This window comes from Agelaius tricolor, unplaced genomic scaffold (assembly GCF_023055355.1).
Source record: "Agelaius tricolor isolate 1412-34295 unplaced genomic scaffold, bAgeTri1.0.p SCAF_6, whole genome shotgun sequence".
Lineage (NCBI taxonomy): Eukaryota > Metazoa > Chordata > Aves > Passeriformes > Icteridae > Agelaius > Agelaius tricolor.
The window spans coordinates 1,373,355-1,389,429 of record NW_027269266.1 but is presented as its reverse complement, the minus strand read 5'-3'; the positions used below and the strand labels follow the sequence as shown (position 1 = coordinate 1,389,429).

General features: G+C 40.0%; 1 protein-coding gene across 3 annotated transcripts in view; it reads left to right on the top strand.

Annotated features, from left to right (window-relative positions):
* The first annotated feature begins 903 nt into the window (after positions 1–903).
* The window catches only part of MINDY4 (MINDY lysine 48 deubiquitinase 4), an 82,679-nt gene continuing 67,507 nt past the window's right edge, over positions 904–16,075 (top strand). Inside the window, exons 1-5 of one of the 3 annotated variants that reach the window (XM_071428494.1) lie at positions 904–1,061; positions 3,301–3,420; positions 5,083–5,285; positions 8,145–8,403; positions 9,475–9,887. In XM_071428494.1, coding sequence (XP_071284595.1) covers positions 1,023–1,061; positions 3,301–3,420; positions 5,083–5,285; positions 8,145–8,403; positions 9,475–9,887 — 1,034 coding nt within the window. In that variant the 5' untranslated portion in view covers positions 904–1,022. Of the gene's footprint in view, positions 1,086–1,227; positions 1,501–3,300; positions 3,421–5,082; positions 5,286–8,144; positions 8,404–9,474; positions 9,888–16,075 lie in introns of those variants that run through there. The other 2 variants (XM_071428493.1, XM_071428492.1) reach the window with 2 other exon arrangements.

Sequence of the window (16,075 nt, the reverse complement as noted above, 5' to 3'; positions counted from 1 at the left end):
GGTGGGTTTTTTGTCTGGGGTTCTTAGGTTTTTTTTTCGGTTGTTTTCTGTGTGGTTTTTGGTTTTTTTTTGTTTTTGTTTTTTTGGGGTTTCTTTGCTTTTTTTGTGTTTTTTTTTTGTTGGGTTTTTTGTGTGTGTTTTTTGTTTCTTTTTTTTCTTTGTTTTTGTGGTTTTTTTGTGGTTTTTTTTGTGTTTTTTTATGTGTGCTTTTTGTTTTTTGGAGTTTTTTTCGTTGTGTTTTTTGGGGGCGTTGTGGGTTTTTTTGTGGATTTTTTCTGGTTTTTTGGTGGGTTTTTTTGTCTGGGGTTCTTTGATTTTTTTCGGTTGTTTTCTGTGTGTTTTTTGGTTTTTTTTTTTTGTTTTTGTTTTTTTGGGGTTTCTTTGCTTTTTTGTGTGTTTTTTTTGTTGGGTTTTTTGTGTGTGTTTTTTGGTTTTTTTTCTTTGTTTTTGGGGTTTGTTTGTTGGTTTTTTTGTGTTTTTTTTATGTGTGTTTTTTGTTTTTTGGAGTTTTTTATTGTGTTTTTTGGGGGGTTGTGGGTTTTTTTGTGGGTTTTTTTTTGTTTGTTTTTTGGTGGATTTTTTGTCTGGGGTTCTTTGGTTATTTTCAGTTGTTTTCTGTGTGGTTTTTTTGTTGTTGTTTTTTGGGGTTTCTTTGCTTTTTTTGTGGTTTTTTGTTGGTTTTTTAGTGTGCGTTTTTTTGGGGGGAGTGGAGGTTGTTTGCCTGTCGTTTTGGTTTTGGGGGATTTTTTTGCGGTTTTTTTTTTTATTTTTTGGTGGTTTTTTTTTTTGTTTTGGTTTTTTTGTTGTTTTTTTGTTTGTTTTTTTTTTTTTTTCCCCGTTTCCTCCAACTTCCCTCCATCCCAAATCCCTCCTCCATCCCTCCCTCCCTCCCTCCCTCCCTCCGTGCCGTGGGAGGAGCTCCCCGTGTTTCCCATGCCGCGGGCTCCGTCCCGCCGCGGGGCTGCCCCGGCCCCAGCAGCAGCAACCCCGCACCCCCAAATCCTCCTTTTCCGCCTTAAAACATGGACAACGCCTTGGTGGAAGAAGTGGCCGCATCACTGGTGAGAGAGTTTCTCAGTAGAAAGGTAAACTCGAAAGGTGCCTTTCCTGCCGGCCGAGCCCCGCTGGGGATGGCAGCGGGGCAAGGAGAGCGCGGGGATGCTCGGGGCAGAGGGGGATGCAGGGAGGGATGCTCGGGGCAAAGGGGGATGCAGGGAGGGATGCTTGGGGCAAAGGGGGATGAAAGGAGGGATGCTTGGGGCAAAGGGGATGAAGGGAGGGATGCTCGGGGCTTTATCCGAGCTCAAATCAGCTCGGTGGGAACGGGGGAAGCGCCGGGCTGAGCGGCCGGACTACATCTCCCACAGTGCCCTGTGATTGCCGCTGATGGAGCTGCTTCCTCCTCTTCGGGGGAAGCGCATCCTTACCCACGCGCGCCCGCGAGACTGGGAATTCAATCGAGAAACGCGCTTCCAGTTTGGGTTTTCGTGTTGTTTGCAGGTTTTTGGGCTTAAAAAAATGAATTAATTTTTTTCTTTTTTTTTTTTTCCTTCGTTAATTGCCTCTTTTGCTGTTGTCCTTCTATTTGCAAGAGGCATACAAAGCCTATTAAAAAAATATTTTAAATAATTTTAATATAATTCTATATAAAATATAAAATATATAATGTAATTATTTCATATAATATATCATATTATATCTGTCTATATATAAATATATATAATATTATATTTATATATAATATAATATAATATAATATAATATAATATAATATAATAGAATTTATATATATTTATTTATATATTTATTTATTTATATTTTATTTATTTATATATAATATAATATTACATTTATTTATATAATATAATATAATATATTTATAATATATATTTATAATATTATATAAGTAATAAATATATATATTTATATAAATAAATATATTATATTTATTTATATTATATAATATTATATTTATATTATATTATATTATATTATATTACTTATATATTATATTATATTATTTATATTATGTTACTTATATATTATATTATATTATTTATATTATATTCTATTACTTATATATTATATTTAAATAATTCTTTATAATTATTTCATATAATTGTATATTTTATATTTTAATTTTATTTTAGAATCCTATATATTATAAATATAATTATATTTTATATACTTTTAATATTATTTTAAAAATAATATTTATTTCTTTTTTTAATTAAGGCAAAAGGTTACAGTTTTAGAGAAACTGCTAACATGCATTTTTTCCCCTCCATTTTTTAGTAATAGCTCAGCAGAAAACCCATTTTTTTGGCAGTAGGGAAAGGGGAGAGAGAAGGGGAGGAAAGAAGCCATTGTACCTGTCACAAATGTAATACTATAAAGCCAATTTTGGACTACACAGGCATGTGGGGAGTGTGGGATTGATCAGACTGGAAGCCACCTTCACATTTCTGTGTAGCACTTATTATTTTGTATTTATGTTCAATCCTTAGGAAATATCGCTGATGTTGGACCCCCTGTGTCAGGAATGAGTTATATCAGAAATTAAGCAGCCACTGCCTCATTAAATGTTACACAAACCTCAGTCTCATATTTTGCATCCTGTTTTCCAAACAAGGGGCACTGATATCCTTTGTGCTTCTGCTCCCCCCAGATCTTTCCTGCACATCAGAGCCTACAGGGATGATGATCCTTTATTTACCACAATTTGCCCTCAATTTCATAAATCTGAGCCAGACATTCTGTCAGCAGAAAAAGAAATCCTTTGTTGTGACAATAACCCTCCACAGAAGGAATCAGGGCTTTCTCTCTCAAAACAGTAGCCTGGTGTTGTATCACTCAAATTATTTTGGGATCCAACTCACAATAAATCAGTGCCTCTCCCCAGAGAGTGAGATGCTCATGGGTTTTGTCTTTGAGATGCCCATGGGTGCTGACCACAAAGTTGAAGACCCCAAAGCAGCTGATGCCATGGAGATCTGACTGATTTCCAACCTGAGGCTGCCTGGAATAACTTCAGCTCAGGGCATTTCATACAGCCCATCAATCTTAGGAGGTTGTTTAGCAGCTGAAGTCACCTGCATAGAGGTTTTTGGTTTTTTCTGTCCAGCAATTTCCATCTCATGTAGCCACCTCAATTATTCCCACATCCATGGGCTGCTATAATTCAATTTTGTATCATTACAGCACAGGTTCTGAGGGTTTCCTGGTTACAAACTGCTGCCATCCACAAACCCAGCAAAACCCAGAGTAAAAGCTTTGGGGTCTGACACTTTTCCTTCTCAGGGTTTGAAGAAAACCATCAGCACCATGGACCGGGAGCTTCCCCGCTCCGCACTCAGCATCAACAACAGGAATGAGCTCAGGAATGTCCTGCACCTGCACTCCCTGTACAAACAGAACAAGGTGAGGGAATATCTGGCACCACCATCTGGTCCTTGCATGCCCATTCCCATTTGCATTTCCATTTCTGTATGGCACAGCAGATGGAAATTACACTTGTAGTATTTGTTATCCTTGGAGATGCAGTATCAACAGTTCACTCATAACTCCAGGCACCACAATGCTTTTGGTGTCTTCATGTAAAGTCTATAAATGCCACTTCAAAAAACCCTCTTCCAGTGTAGAAAAGGGGCATTCCAGCACAGTTTCCACATTTTGGAATATTTAGCTAAAATGAGGGTCAGAAATCACTGTGACAGGTTGTTTTTTGTGTCCTGCTTCCTTCACTTAACACAGCAGCACCTTTGAGCTCTTGGCATTCTCTAGCTGCCATCTTCCATTTCCCTGGATTGTTTGTACAGTCACTCCTGGGATGCACCCTCAGGTAACTCTAGGAAACAGGTAAAATGTTCAGTACACTGTACAAACCATGCCCTGCAGCCAGACTAACACAGCATTTCAATAGTCACCAACAACTTTATTGTCAGAATATTCCCTTTTCTGACCCAGAGCTGGGCCAACTGAGAGGTGTTTTAAAAACTTTTATTCCATTTTCAGTCTCATGTGAAGGCTGAGACAATACAGAGGTTATCATTCACACCATCACAATCAGAAGTTAATTATTTCCTAATTACAATACATTATAAAGTGTTTCTTGTCCTATCAGCTTTAACCACACCATGCTGAAAATGCCTTAAAGCCAATCATCTAAAATTACCTCTCATGGGTCTCACTCCAATGCATCTTTCATGATAAAAATAAAAAATAAAAATAAATCTTATTTTTCCTTCCATTTACTTTGCTTTTTGATTCTCTTTTCTCCCATACCAAAAGTGCTGTAACAGCATGCAAGCTGAAGGCATCCTGTGCCAACATAGGAGGAAAAATTGGAAGTAAAACTACTGCCAAGCTTTAAAAGAATACCTGGCTGTAAAATATCCTAGGGAAATGCAGATGCACAGCATTTTGACTCACACCTTTTAATGAAAGAAATTACAGGGGTCAATGATGGTTCTTTATTGCCATGATTATATTTTTTGCCAAGTCATGAAGGATTATTTAATAAAAAAAATAAAAAAAATATATTACACTGTAGAGTTTGCATGCCTACCCAGATTCTACAGGTGGGTTTTATTTTAGAATTTTTGTTTTTCATTAATCTATGAGAAAAGCAACATATAGGTGGCAGCAAATCCTCATTGATCCTCAGCTGTAAGCAGCCAGTTCAATTTCTCAATTCACAGAATCCCACAACACCAGGGAGGACCTCAGGGATCAGCTGGTCCAACCTTCCTTGGAAAAAGCACAGTCTAGACCAGGTGACCCAGCACCCCTTATGCCAAATCTTAAAAGTGCCCAGGGTTTGGGAATTCAGCTCTTTTCCTTGGGGGATGGTCCCAATGGCTGATTGTTCTCTTGAAAAATTTTCACAGTTCTATTTCTAAGCTTGTTTCTGGCTCCATTTCTCCCTCAGCAATGTCTGTCCTATTCCATGGCATTTGTAAATCAGCATTTCCCATCTCAGAGTTTGCACACAGATGCACACACACAGTGTGAGCCTTCTGTCAGGCTCGGAGAATTCCCTACAAATCCATTTCCCACACTCTCTCTCTCTGTTTTGGCCAGGCAAAGGAGAACCCACTGAAGACACTGCTGGAAATTATTACCAATTATTTCCTGGAGCACCGTGGCACCTCCAGGAGCTCTGGTTCCAGCTCTGCTCTGGCAGCTCCTCAGAGTAAGAGCTCAGCATCCCAGCCCCCTGACACCCTGGATGAGGATCATGGCAGTGCCAGTGCTCTGGATGACAGCAAAGCTCAGGCCTCCAGGTACTGCCTGATTTCTTTCTCCTTGCCCTGTGTATGCACTTATTTTTTTCTTAATGAAGGGAAAGAGTTTTAAATGTTTTATCATTTGTATCTTGAGCTCAGCTTGGTTTTATTAGTTATCCTCATAACACAAACTTAATTTTCTAGATTATGAAAATCTCCTGTGCAAGCTATCCTTCAAAACTTTTCTTTTATGTTCTCTGCCAGTTATGAAGACTGATAACCTCAATTGCATCTTTCAGTCACTGAGGCACATCAAAATAGGAGATTTCATGCCTTTTACATTGGAAATACTCAAAGCAGATTTGGAGGTAAAACAAGCCACTTGTGCTCAAACTACAGGTATATTCATGCCTTGCTTGCCTCCAAAAGCAAGTTTTACTGTCTTAAATTCAGTGTTGTTACAAATAGTGTAGGTTCAGACCTTGCAGAATACCTGAAAATAGCATGTAACCAAGTTTTTCATTTATTGGTGCCTCAAAGAGGATTAACAGCCCTGTACCTCCATAGGAGGCTTTTAAAATGGGCACAGAAGTGCAATTCAGCTTCCCAGCCTCCACCCTCAGGGAATTAATCAGGTTTTGTTCTTCATCCTAAATGCAGCATGCTCAAAGCAGCCAAGTCTGAGCGTCAGTGCCTGAAAAAAGCCCCATGAAGTCATTTCTTATAGGGGCAGAAAGCCAAGATGTTTTAAGTTGAGCTCAGAAGCAACACTTGAAAAGGAGGCAGCACAAAGGCTTTTTTTTCCCCTTTTCTTTTTTTCTTCGTCTTTTTGGTTTTTTATTCCATTTTTCTTTCCCTTTCATGGGTCTGTCTCACAGGGGAGTTCCTGGCACTGCTCTGGGAGGGCACAGCAGTGTTAATGTTGGAAGGGACTTTAAATATCCTCTCATTCCATCCCATTCCTCTATCCCAGCTTGCTCCAAGCCCCATCCAGCCTGGCCTTGGACACTTCCAGGGATCCAGGGGCAGCCACAGCTGCTCTGGGCACCCTGTGCCAGGGCCTCCCCATCCTCACAAGGAAGAATTTCTTCCCAATATCCCACCTAACCCTGCCCTCTGCCCTGAGGCTCAGCCTCACCCTTGCCATCCCCTTTGGGCAAGGGGAAACCAGAGATTGCCAAGATCAGCCAGGCAGTGCCTGAAATCAGTTTTAATTTCAACCACCTGTGTAACTTTTAACCATGCTGTCAGGGGTGGAAAGTTTAATCAGACATGACTCTGCACTGGTTCATTATTAATGAGTCTGTTTTGATTTTAACTTTGCTCTTGGGGGTTGCTGTCAGTGCCTGGAACTGAAAGCAGCCTCTGAGCCAGCAGCCCTTGGCAGTGAGGGGTTATGTGGAGCTGGGTTGGGAGTAGCAGTCCTTGCTTTTCCTGATCATTCCAGAGACAGATCAGGCTCTCTTCAGTTTACATACATGATGCCTCAGGGTTTAGCTTTTATATTTTCAGATTCTGTGCTGCTTCAGTGTGTAGTTCTGTAGTTCTTCACATCAGGGCATGCTGAGCTCTGTGCACAGAGCAGGGAGACAAAACAATTCCTGCTCCAGCTGGGCACCAAGGACAAATGATCCAAATCTCAGCCCCAGAGCACAAACCCCGTGGGCTGGAGAGAGAAAAACAAGCAGGGTGGGACTGCAGGGGCTAAAGCTGGAATGGGACAATGAACTGCAAGATGCAAATGGAGCAGAACTGATCCCAGGGAGAGAGCCCGGGAGCGCTGGTGCATTTTGGGGCCATTTTGGTTCATCTTGGGTGCAGCCCTGGCTGGGCTCTTGTGCTGCCCAAGGTGCATCCATGGAGGCCTTTTAATAAATCCCTGCTTTATTCTTTAGCTCTGTCCAGCCTCTGTTCTAGGGCAGTTTTCACAAGGCATCATCCACAGCGTGTCCTCACCACACGAGACACACTCCTGGAAAAATGGGTTAAGTAAAAGAAACATGTTTGTGGTACAAGATGTTTCAACTTATGGAGCTGCTTTACAGTGAATTAGGATGGAGGAAAACATGCCAGAGGGAAAAGCAAGTTCAGGGACTTGTTTCTTTTTAGTAAGGAAGGCCAGTGTTTTTGAGTTATACAGAATTTATAAATTTATAAACAGACAGGGAACTGGGAACTATTCAGTAAAATAATTTCCAGCACAAAAGTGCTTTTGTTTTTGGACTAAAATAAGTGTTCTACAGCTAAATAGAGAATGAGAGGGGTCAGTAGAGTCAGTCTAAGTTACAGGAGAACAGAGAATGTGAGCAAAAGTGTTAAATTTTCAAACATGGGGAAGGAACAGGAGCTGCTGGTTGTAGCTTAAGACCTGTCTGATATAACAAATAAATTGTACTTTCTGCTATGATATACAATCATGCAGTCACAGAAAGGATTGGGCTGGAAGGGAGCTAAAAACTCATCACATTCCACCCCTGCCATGGGCAGGGACACCTCCCACTGTCCCAGGCTGCTCCAAGCCCCATCCAGCCTGGCCTTGGACACTGCCAGGGATCCAGGGGCAGCCACAGCTGCTCTGGGCACCCTGGGCCAGGGCCTGCCCACCCTCACAGGGAAGAATTTCTTCCCAATATCCAATGTAAATTTCCCTTCTCTCAGTTTGAACCCTTTTTACATCAAAATAAGTAATCATGGGATGGTGTTGCCCATATTATAACCAGTTGTGACACATAATAATGATGAAATAATGCTCTGAAGTCCTACTTCCAAGTGTGTAGGTGAAAAGTGGCTGCATTTGATTACCATTTCAAGGTAAAATTGATCTTAATTTGACAGCAGTGCTCTAATTATCTGGTTTTATTAATTTCCTTGTGCATAACTTTGCTGTTTCAAGCTTTTCCTCTTTCTTCTCTCTAGGTATGATGCTGAGAACCCATTGGATAAAATCCCTCCACCCAGAAAACATCAGCACAGAAGTGAAAAATGCCACCCAGGGCCAACCCACAGCAGTAACTCACCCTGTGCTTGGGACAAGAAGTTAAAAGACAGTCAAGAGGATTTAAAAGCAGCTGTGGTTTCTGAGGAGCTGAAATGCACAGGGAAGGAGAAGTCCAGGCCCAGGGCTGGTCTCATTGCCAGAGGGATGATGGCTGGACCAGTGGCAAGTTCTCCAGAGGTGATTCCCAGCACTGTACAGAATGTTTGGCTTGCCCATGGGTTTTATATCCAGCCTGCTGGGATAAAAAAAAAATCACTTGCAAATAATGTTCAACTGTTAACATGTTAACATTTACATGTTCTGCATGTTAATGCATTATTAAATCTGCAGGCTGAAAAGAAGGGGTAAGTTAGGGAAATTGTTCTGCTTCATTCAGAGTTTCAGATAAAACCACTGCAGGCAACCACCCCCTGCATGTCTGTGATCTCAGGTCACTGAATTCCTTTATAATTCTTGCCCACTCTTGAAACCTCTCGACAGATTGGGTTTTCCACTTTTCCCATGAAAATGCCTTTGTTACCTTCACAGGATCTGTTTTACTCTGGTGTTTCCAAGACCCCAGATTTAATCAGTAGTAGTTTGGAACTGAAAATTGCTTTCAGTTGAAAATATGTTTCTGAATTGATCAAATCAGACCATATTCCATCAAGAAGTGCTTTCAAAGCACAGTTAAAAATTTCTTCCCTATTTTTTTTTTCCTTTATGCTTCTTTTATATAATGACAGGGACTTTTCCAATGTAAAATTAAGCTCGTGATAATGAGAAATTAAAATATTTAACTGTGACGTTTAGGTAGTGCTGAAGAGCATATGGAAATTGAATTAATTAGTTGGATATTTGTAAATATCTCTGATTCAGAAGTAAAGACTAGATACCTTTAGGTTAGATACCACTAAAATATCCTTTATGTGTTGATTTCCTGAGCTAGATACAATACCAGAATTAAACTCTTAGGAGGTAATTTGTTGTTCTTCCTGGTAAGACCATGGAAAACATGTTTTAATGGTGGTCAGCATCTTTAATACTGGTCAAAATTTAAGTGAAAGTGTTTGTCTTATTTATTACTGATTATTTTTAAAAAATCTGATTTACTTTCTATTCCTAAGAATGGAGGAATAGGTCCTGGTTCCTAAAAATGAATGAATAGGTCAGCTCAGAAATCAGTGTTAGAGCTTTCCTTTGCTTTTTGGGTTATTTAAAGATCAAGGTGAAATTTTGATCTGTGGTTTTCATGGCACTTTCTTCCAGGATCCCCAAAAAAGGAGGATTTCCAAAAGATCCACGAGCATCAGCAGCACAGCCCAGCCCAGGGGTGAGGAGCATGAGGAGCATGACCTGAGTGTCCCTGATCTGCAGGAAAGCAAAGCATCTCCAACCAAATCCCACTTGGAATTTGCATCCAGGACCATGCTAAGCTCACACACCAGTTCTGCCTCTGAAAAACCAAGGAACAGCCCCAAAGATCCAGAGGACTTTGTGTCCAAGCTGCTGTCTGAGAGAGAGAGGGCCAAGACAGAAGAAAGGAAATCCCTTCCAAGCTCTGGTGCAGACAGCAGTGAAAAAAGCCTTAAAGTGAGTGTCCCTCACAGACATTCAGGGACTGGGAGAGAAAAGAAGGAAAGATCCCTCAGGAAAACTGAGAGTCGGTTGTCAGGCCACAGGTGAGAGTATTTCTGGGGATATTATGCTAAAACAGAGTTTTTTATTATTTTTCTGCACTCTTTCGTGATATAAAAGTTTTAGAAGTGTCTCCCTCCAAATATATATTTTTGGCTTTTCTCTATCTTATGTTCTTAATTGATATTTTTAATTTTTTTTGCTTTTTCTGCATGAAATGTAAGAGTGGGAGCATTTTTTAAATTTATACACTAACACTGATTTCTTAAAATTATTATTGCTATTTTGTTTTCTAGTTTAATTTCTTATTGAGATACCATATGTGAAGACCCTATTGAGAAGGAAGCAATTACACATTATAGGTATAAGTACATTTATAAGTTAGGGGCTGTGGGAATTATCAAACTGGGGATCTGCTGGAGCTGCAGGTGGGCCAGGAGTGGCACTTGCTTCCTATCTGACCAAAAATTTGCTGAAAAGAGCATTTCACAGTGCCAGCATTCCACATTCATTTAATTTGTAAAAGATTAATGTGTAATAGGCCAAAGTACCACAGTCTAAAGTCTTAAAGCTCTGGTTTCATACAGCTTGGCTGATCCTATAAGGTAGTGCTGCCCCACCACTTCATCCTTCCCACTCTTAGGATGATTTTTTCCTCACACTCAGCATTAATTGAGGTAGAGAAGAAAGCTTCAGTGGCCTTTGGCAGCTCCCCAGCAAAGCTGAGAGTACTGAGTGCATTATTCCTGATATTGGCTAATCAATGAATGAAGAGTTCATTATGGATGAGCCTCAGAGGGGTGGTGGAATTCCCTGTGTGGAATTCCCTGGAAAGACTGTTGCTAAAAACCAGTGAAAAGTCTGATACAAACCTCCCTTGTTGGCAGCTGGGTCCTACAAGGGGGTCACAACAACCCCAACCAGCACCACAGCTTTGGGAAGAGTGGTTGGAAAAGCTGGAAAAATGGGAAGGGACCTGGGGGTGCTGGTGACAGTGGCTGAGCTCAGCCAGGAGTGGCCAAGAAGGCCAATGGCACCTGGCCTGGGTCAGCAATAGGGTGGCAGCAGGGCCAGGGCAGGGATTGTCCCCTCTACTCAGCACTGACTCAAGTCCTGGAGTCATTTTTGGGCCTCTCATGACAAGAAAGACTTTGAGGGGCTGGAGGGTGCCCAGAGAAGGGAACAGAGATGGGGAAGGGGCTGGAGCACCAGGAGAGGCTGAGGGAGCTGGAAAGGGGCTCAGCCTGGAGAAAAGGGGATCAGAGGGGACCTTGTGGCTCTGCACAGCTCCTGACAGGAGGGGACAGCCGGGGGGATCAGGCACTGCCCCAGGGGAACAGGGACAGGAGGAGAAGAAATGGGCTCAAGCTGTGTCAGGGGAGATTTGGTTTGGATATTAGGGAGGATTTCTGCACTGAAATGATGGTCAGGCATTGGAACAGGCTGGAGTCACCAGCCCTGGAAGTGCTCAAAAGCTGTGTGGATGTGGCATTGGGGACAGGGTTTGCTGGTGGACAGGGCAATGCTGGTTGGACTTGATGATCTGAGAGATCTTTTCCAACCTGAACAGCTCTGTCATTCTGTGGTTCACTCGGATGTGTTTGGACACTGGCACTTCCCAGCCTTTGGAGAAGCTGGGCTGCAAGGGGGGTGACCAACAGGATGTGCTGCCATCCTATCTGTGCTCCAGCCCTGCAGGGATTTGGGAACAATTCCCTTCCCTCTCAGAGCTGCTTTGGTCTCAGCAGGAGCAGGAGAGGGAGCCCTTTCCTAAGCAGAGCCCTCTCCCTATTCATTCCTGCCGGGCAGGGGGAGCTGCAGGCAGCAGAGCATCACCCTGATATTCGATGAAAAAAATCCCTTTGGCAGCATTTCTTCTCCTGGGAAGATGAGAAGCCTCAGCTTCTCCATGTTTTGCTCCTCTGGAATGTGGTCTGGAGATTGGTTATGAATTAAAAACAATTCACATGTTTGGATAAACAGTCACCACTAGCTGTGTCAGACTCGGAGGAGTCACGAGCTTTCATTATCATTTCTTGTTTAGCCTTCTGATGTCTCCTTTCTGTTTCTTTAGTATACTTCTAATATATAATATAATATAATATACAATTATATATAATATATGATATATTATATATTATATAATGTATTATAATTATATATTAAATAGATATAAATATATACTAATTAATAATATATATTTAATTAAATAAATTAAATATAAATTAAAGAAATAAAATAAAGATATCTATATAAATAAGTAATATATAAAAATATATATTATATATTTTATAAATAATATATTTACTAACATATAATTAATAAATTAATAAATATATATTTTATAAATTTTTATATTTATTTATAAATATACATATATATTTATAAATAATTTATAATTTATATTTATATAAATAAATTATATATTTATAAATTTATATATTTATATATTTTTAAAATTTATATATTTATATATAATAATTTATAATACATATTTAATAAATTAATATAAATAATATTTTTATTAATATATGTTTAATAAATAATATATATTTATTAATAATATATTATATTTGTAAATATAGTATATATAAATATATATTATATATGATATATAAATATATATAATAAATAAATATTATATATTAAATATATATAATTAAATTTTTATTAAGTAATAATATATATTTAATTAAATAAATTAAATAAATTAAATAAATTAAATAAAATATAATTAATAAATAATATATATTAAATATATAATATATAATACAATTATATTATAATTATATTGTAATATATTATAATTATAGATATATTTTTCTGAGAACTTGCAGTCAAATTCTCATCCCTCACCTCATCCTGGGGACCCTCACAACCATCACAGCAGAGCATTTGGTCCCTGCTGAGCTCGGAGCTCCTGGAAGCACCCACCGAACCCAGTGGGGCTGCTGGGACTCCTGGAGGTCAGAGGGAGGAATAGAGGCTCCAAATAAATACCCACAATATCAGGCCTGGCTCTTGCAAAAGTTTTATTTCCCTTCAGCCAAATCCTGCAGGTTTTGGTCAAAGTGATTGAGAATTTTAAAGCATGAAAAATTGTGGTAATACAGTGAAAAATTGCAGTGTAAATACAGCAGGTATTTGTCTGGATCCTCTTCCACTCTCTGTTACTAAATCCCAATCTAACTATTTAGATGAGCAGCTGAAAACCTCTGTAGGATTAACCACAGCTGGCTCATTCACAGCATCTGCAATTCTGGTTTTGATTCCCATAGAAAACTAAAGATAAATCTTATTTTTCCTTCCATTTACTTTACTTTTTGATTCTCTTTTCTCCCATACCAAAAGTGCTGTAACAGCATGCAAGCTGAAGGCATCCTGTGCAAACATAGGAGAAAAAATTGGAAGTAAAACTACTGCCAAGCTTTAAAAGAATACCTGGCTGTAAAATATCCTAGGGAAATGCAGATGCACAGCATTTTGACTCACACCTTTTAATGAAAGAAATTACAGGGGTCAGTGATGGTTCTTTATTGCCATGATTATATTTTTTGCCAAGTCATGAAGGATTATTTAATAAAAAAAAATATATTATGCTGTAGAGTTTGCATACCTACCCAGATTCTACAGGTGGGTTTTATTTTAGAATTTTTGTTTTTCATTAATCTATGAGAAAAGCAGCATATAGGTGGCAGCAAATCCTCATTGATCCTCAGCTGTAAGCAGCCAGTTAAATTTCTCAATTCACAGAATCCCACAACACCAGGGAGGACCTCAGGGATCAGCTGGTCCAACCTTCCTTGGAAAAAGCACAGTCTAGACAAGGTGACCCAGCACCCTTTATGCCAAATCTTAAAAGTGCCCAGGGTTTGGGAATTCAGCTCTTTTCCTTGGGGGATGGTCCCAATGGCTGATTGTTCTCTTGAAAAATTTTCCTCTTGTGTCCAATTGGAATGTCCCCAGGAGTGGTTTGTACCCATGACCTCTTGTCTTTTCCATGTGATTCCTTGGAAAAAGGGAGTTTCCATCTTATTTGGAGCCAGGCTTTAAATGCTGGGATGTGGTGGTGTTGTGCAAGCAGTGCACACACATTTATACAGGAATGTGTCAGTAATTCCTCCCTGCTCCTTCTCAGCAGTTTTATTTAACAAATTAAAAATGACATTTATTTGTGTCATTTTTAATTTGTTTTAAGTGCCACTTCAGTGGAGAATTTGAAACCCCTTTCAGGTAATTTTGATGCTCTTGTTTATTTTTCATCTTCTAAGGAGTATTCCCCTTTTTTGTTGAGTCTCTGTTCCTCTTATTTGAGTGCAAGGCCAAATAAAATGTGGATTATTCACTACCTTTTTTTTTTTTTAAAGAGATTTTGAAGGGAATAAAAACCTAAATTTAAAGGTACCCAGTCCAAGATTCCAAATAAAAATTGCTGTGTCTGTGATTTCTTAAGATTTATAGGGACTTGGGAGAGATGATGTTGAGGGAACATAACTCAGGTCACAGGGAGCAAATTAATGAAGACTTTCCTGAGTATTTTGTCCTGGGTAGAGCCTGGAATGGCAGCAAGGAAAGGTTCTCTGCTTCCTTTAATATCTTGAGGTGACCTCTGAATCATCCTGTGGTTTTCCTTGGTGCTGAATCCCCTACTGGAGGGGAATATTTATCATTAATCTCAGCACACAGAATAAAGAATGAGTGGAATGGAATTCACCATCTTTAGAAATTATAAAAAATAAATGGGTGTTGAAGTTGATGACTGTCTTTGCATTAAAGACTTGGTATTGCTTTTCCAGAAATAAAGCCACAATGAATAATGACTTTTTTGGGAAGGTTACCTGGGGTTAGAAGGTCAAGATTTCCCCATTTCACAGGTTGAGCAAATAAAATTGGGGAAAGGCAAGAAAAACCCACTTCAGAACAGTTGAGAAACAGTTCTTTTGTCTTGACTACAGTGTCATGCTGCAGTTGTTGCTCCTGCAGCCCCTGAAGTGTTTTCCTAATTTTCCATTAAGTCTATCAGTGCAAACTGGGGTGGTGCTGTGGCAACCCTCCAGTTGTCAGCTGAATAATTTCTGGATGAGTAAATCTGAGCTGGCAGTTCTGCAGTGGGGTGCAACCACCTTTTGCTGAGTTAGAGGGGCAGGTTTGGTCTCTACAGCTCCATTTCTCTTCTGGTAGTTACAAAGAAGAGCATGTGATGCTTGAAATTCTGGGTTTCACATACAAAGCCAACCAACTTCCCTCCCCCAGTTTCAGGAAAAACAGCATAAAATTAAAATCAGAGCACTGAAATCAGAAAAAAAGGGTAAAACTGGACCAAGGGAACAAAAGGACCTGAAGTTAAAGATATTCTCTAGGAACTCCAAGGGAATGGCTCAGAAGCAGAAAGGCACAAAGAACTGGGAGTATCGTGACGTCAAAATAGAAATTTCCTTTTGCCATTGGTGAGCAGAGGGATGCAGCAGTGAATCCCATTGTCCAGAGGCAGACATGGGATGTGTGCAGCTCCAGGAGCAGGGAGGATAATGGATTCTGCACTCATCCTTGCATTGTGAGCAATCCCCTGGATTCAATTACCTGATTGTGCCTGGCAGTGCTGCTGCATTCTGCCAGGGCACAGGGGTATTCCAGGCACCAGGGACTGGGCTATGGCTGTGGAGACTGGATTCAGGTGCCTTTTCTGATGCCTCAGGTTGTAGCTTTTATATTTTCAGATTCTGTGCTGCTTTAGTATGTGGGTCTGAGCTTCATATCAGGGGATGCTGAACTCTGTGCACAGAGCAGGGAGACAAAACAATTCCTGCTCCAGCTGGGCACCAAGGACAAATGATCCAAATCTCAGCCCAAGAGCACAAACCCCGTGGGCTGGAGAGAGAAAAACAAGCAGGGTGGGAGTGCAGGGGCTAAAGCTGGAATGGGACAATGAACTGCAAGATGCAAATGGAGCAGAACTGATCCCAGGGAGAGACCCCGGGAGCGCTGGTGCATTTTGGGGCCATTTTGGTTCATCTTGGGTGCAGCCCTGGCTGGGCTAAAGCTGTATTGTAAAAGTCAGGACCCCTGACAAAGGAAATGATTGGCATCTGCCTCCATTGATTCAGAAGGCTGAACAATTGCTTTATTAAACTATATTGTGTTACATTAATACTCTATTAAAGAGATATCACACTATACTATACTAAATTACATACTAAAGAAAACTTGTGACTGTCTCCTGACAGTCAGGACA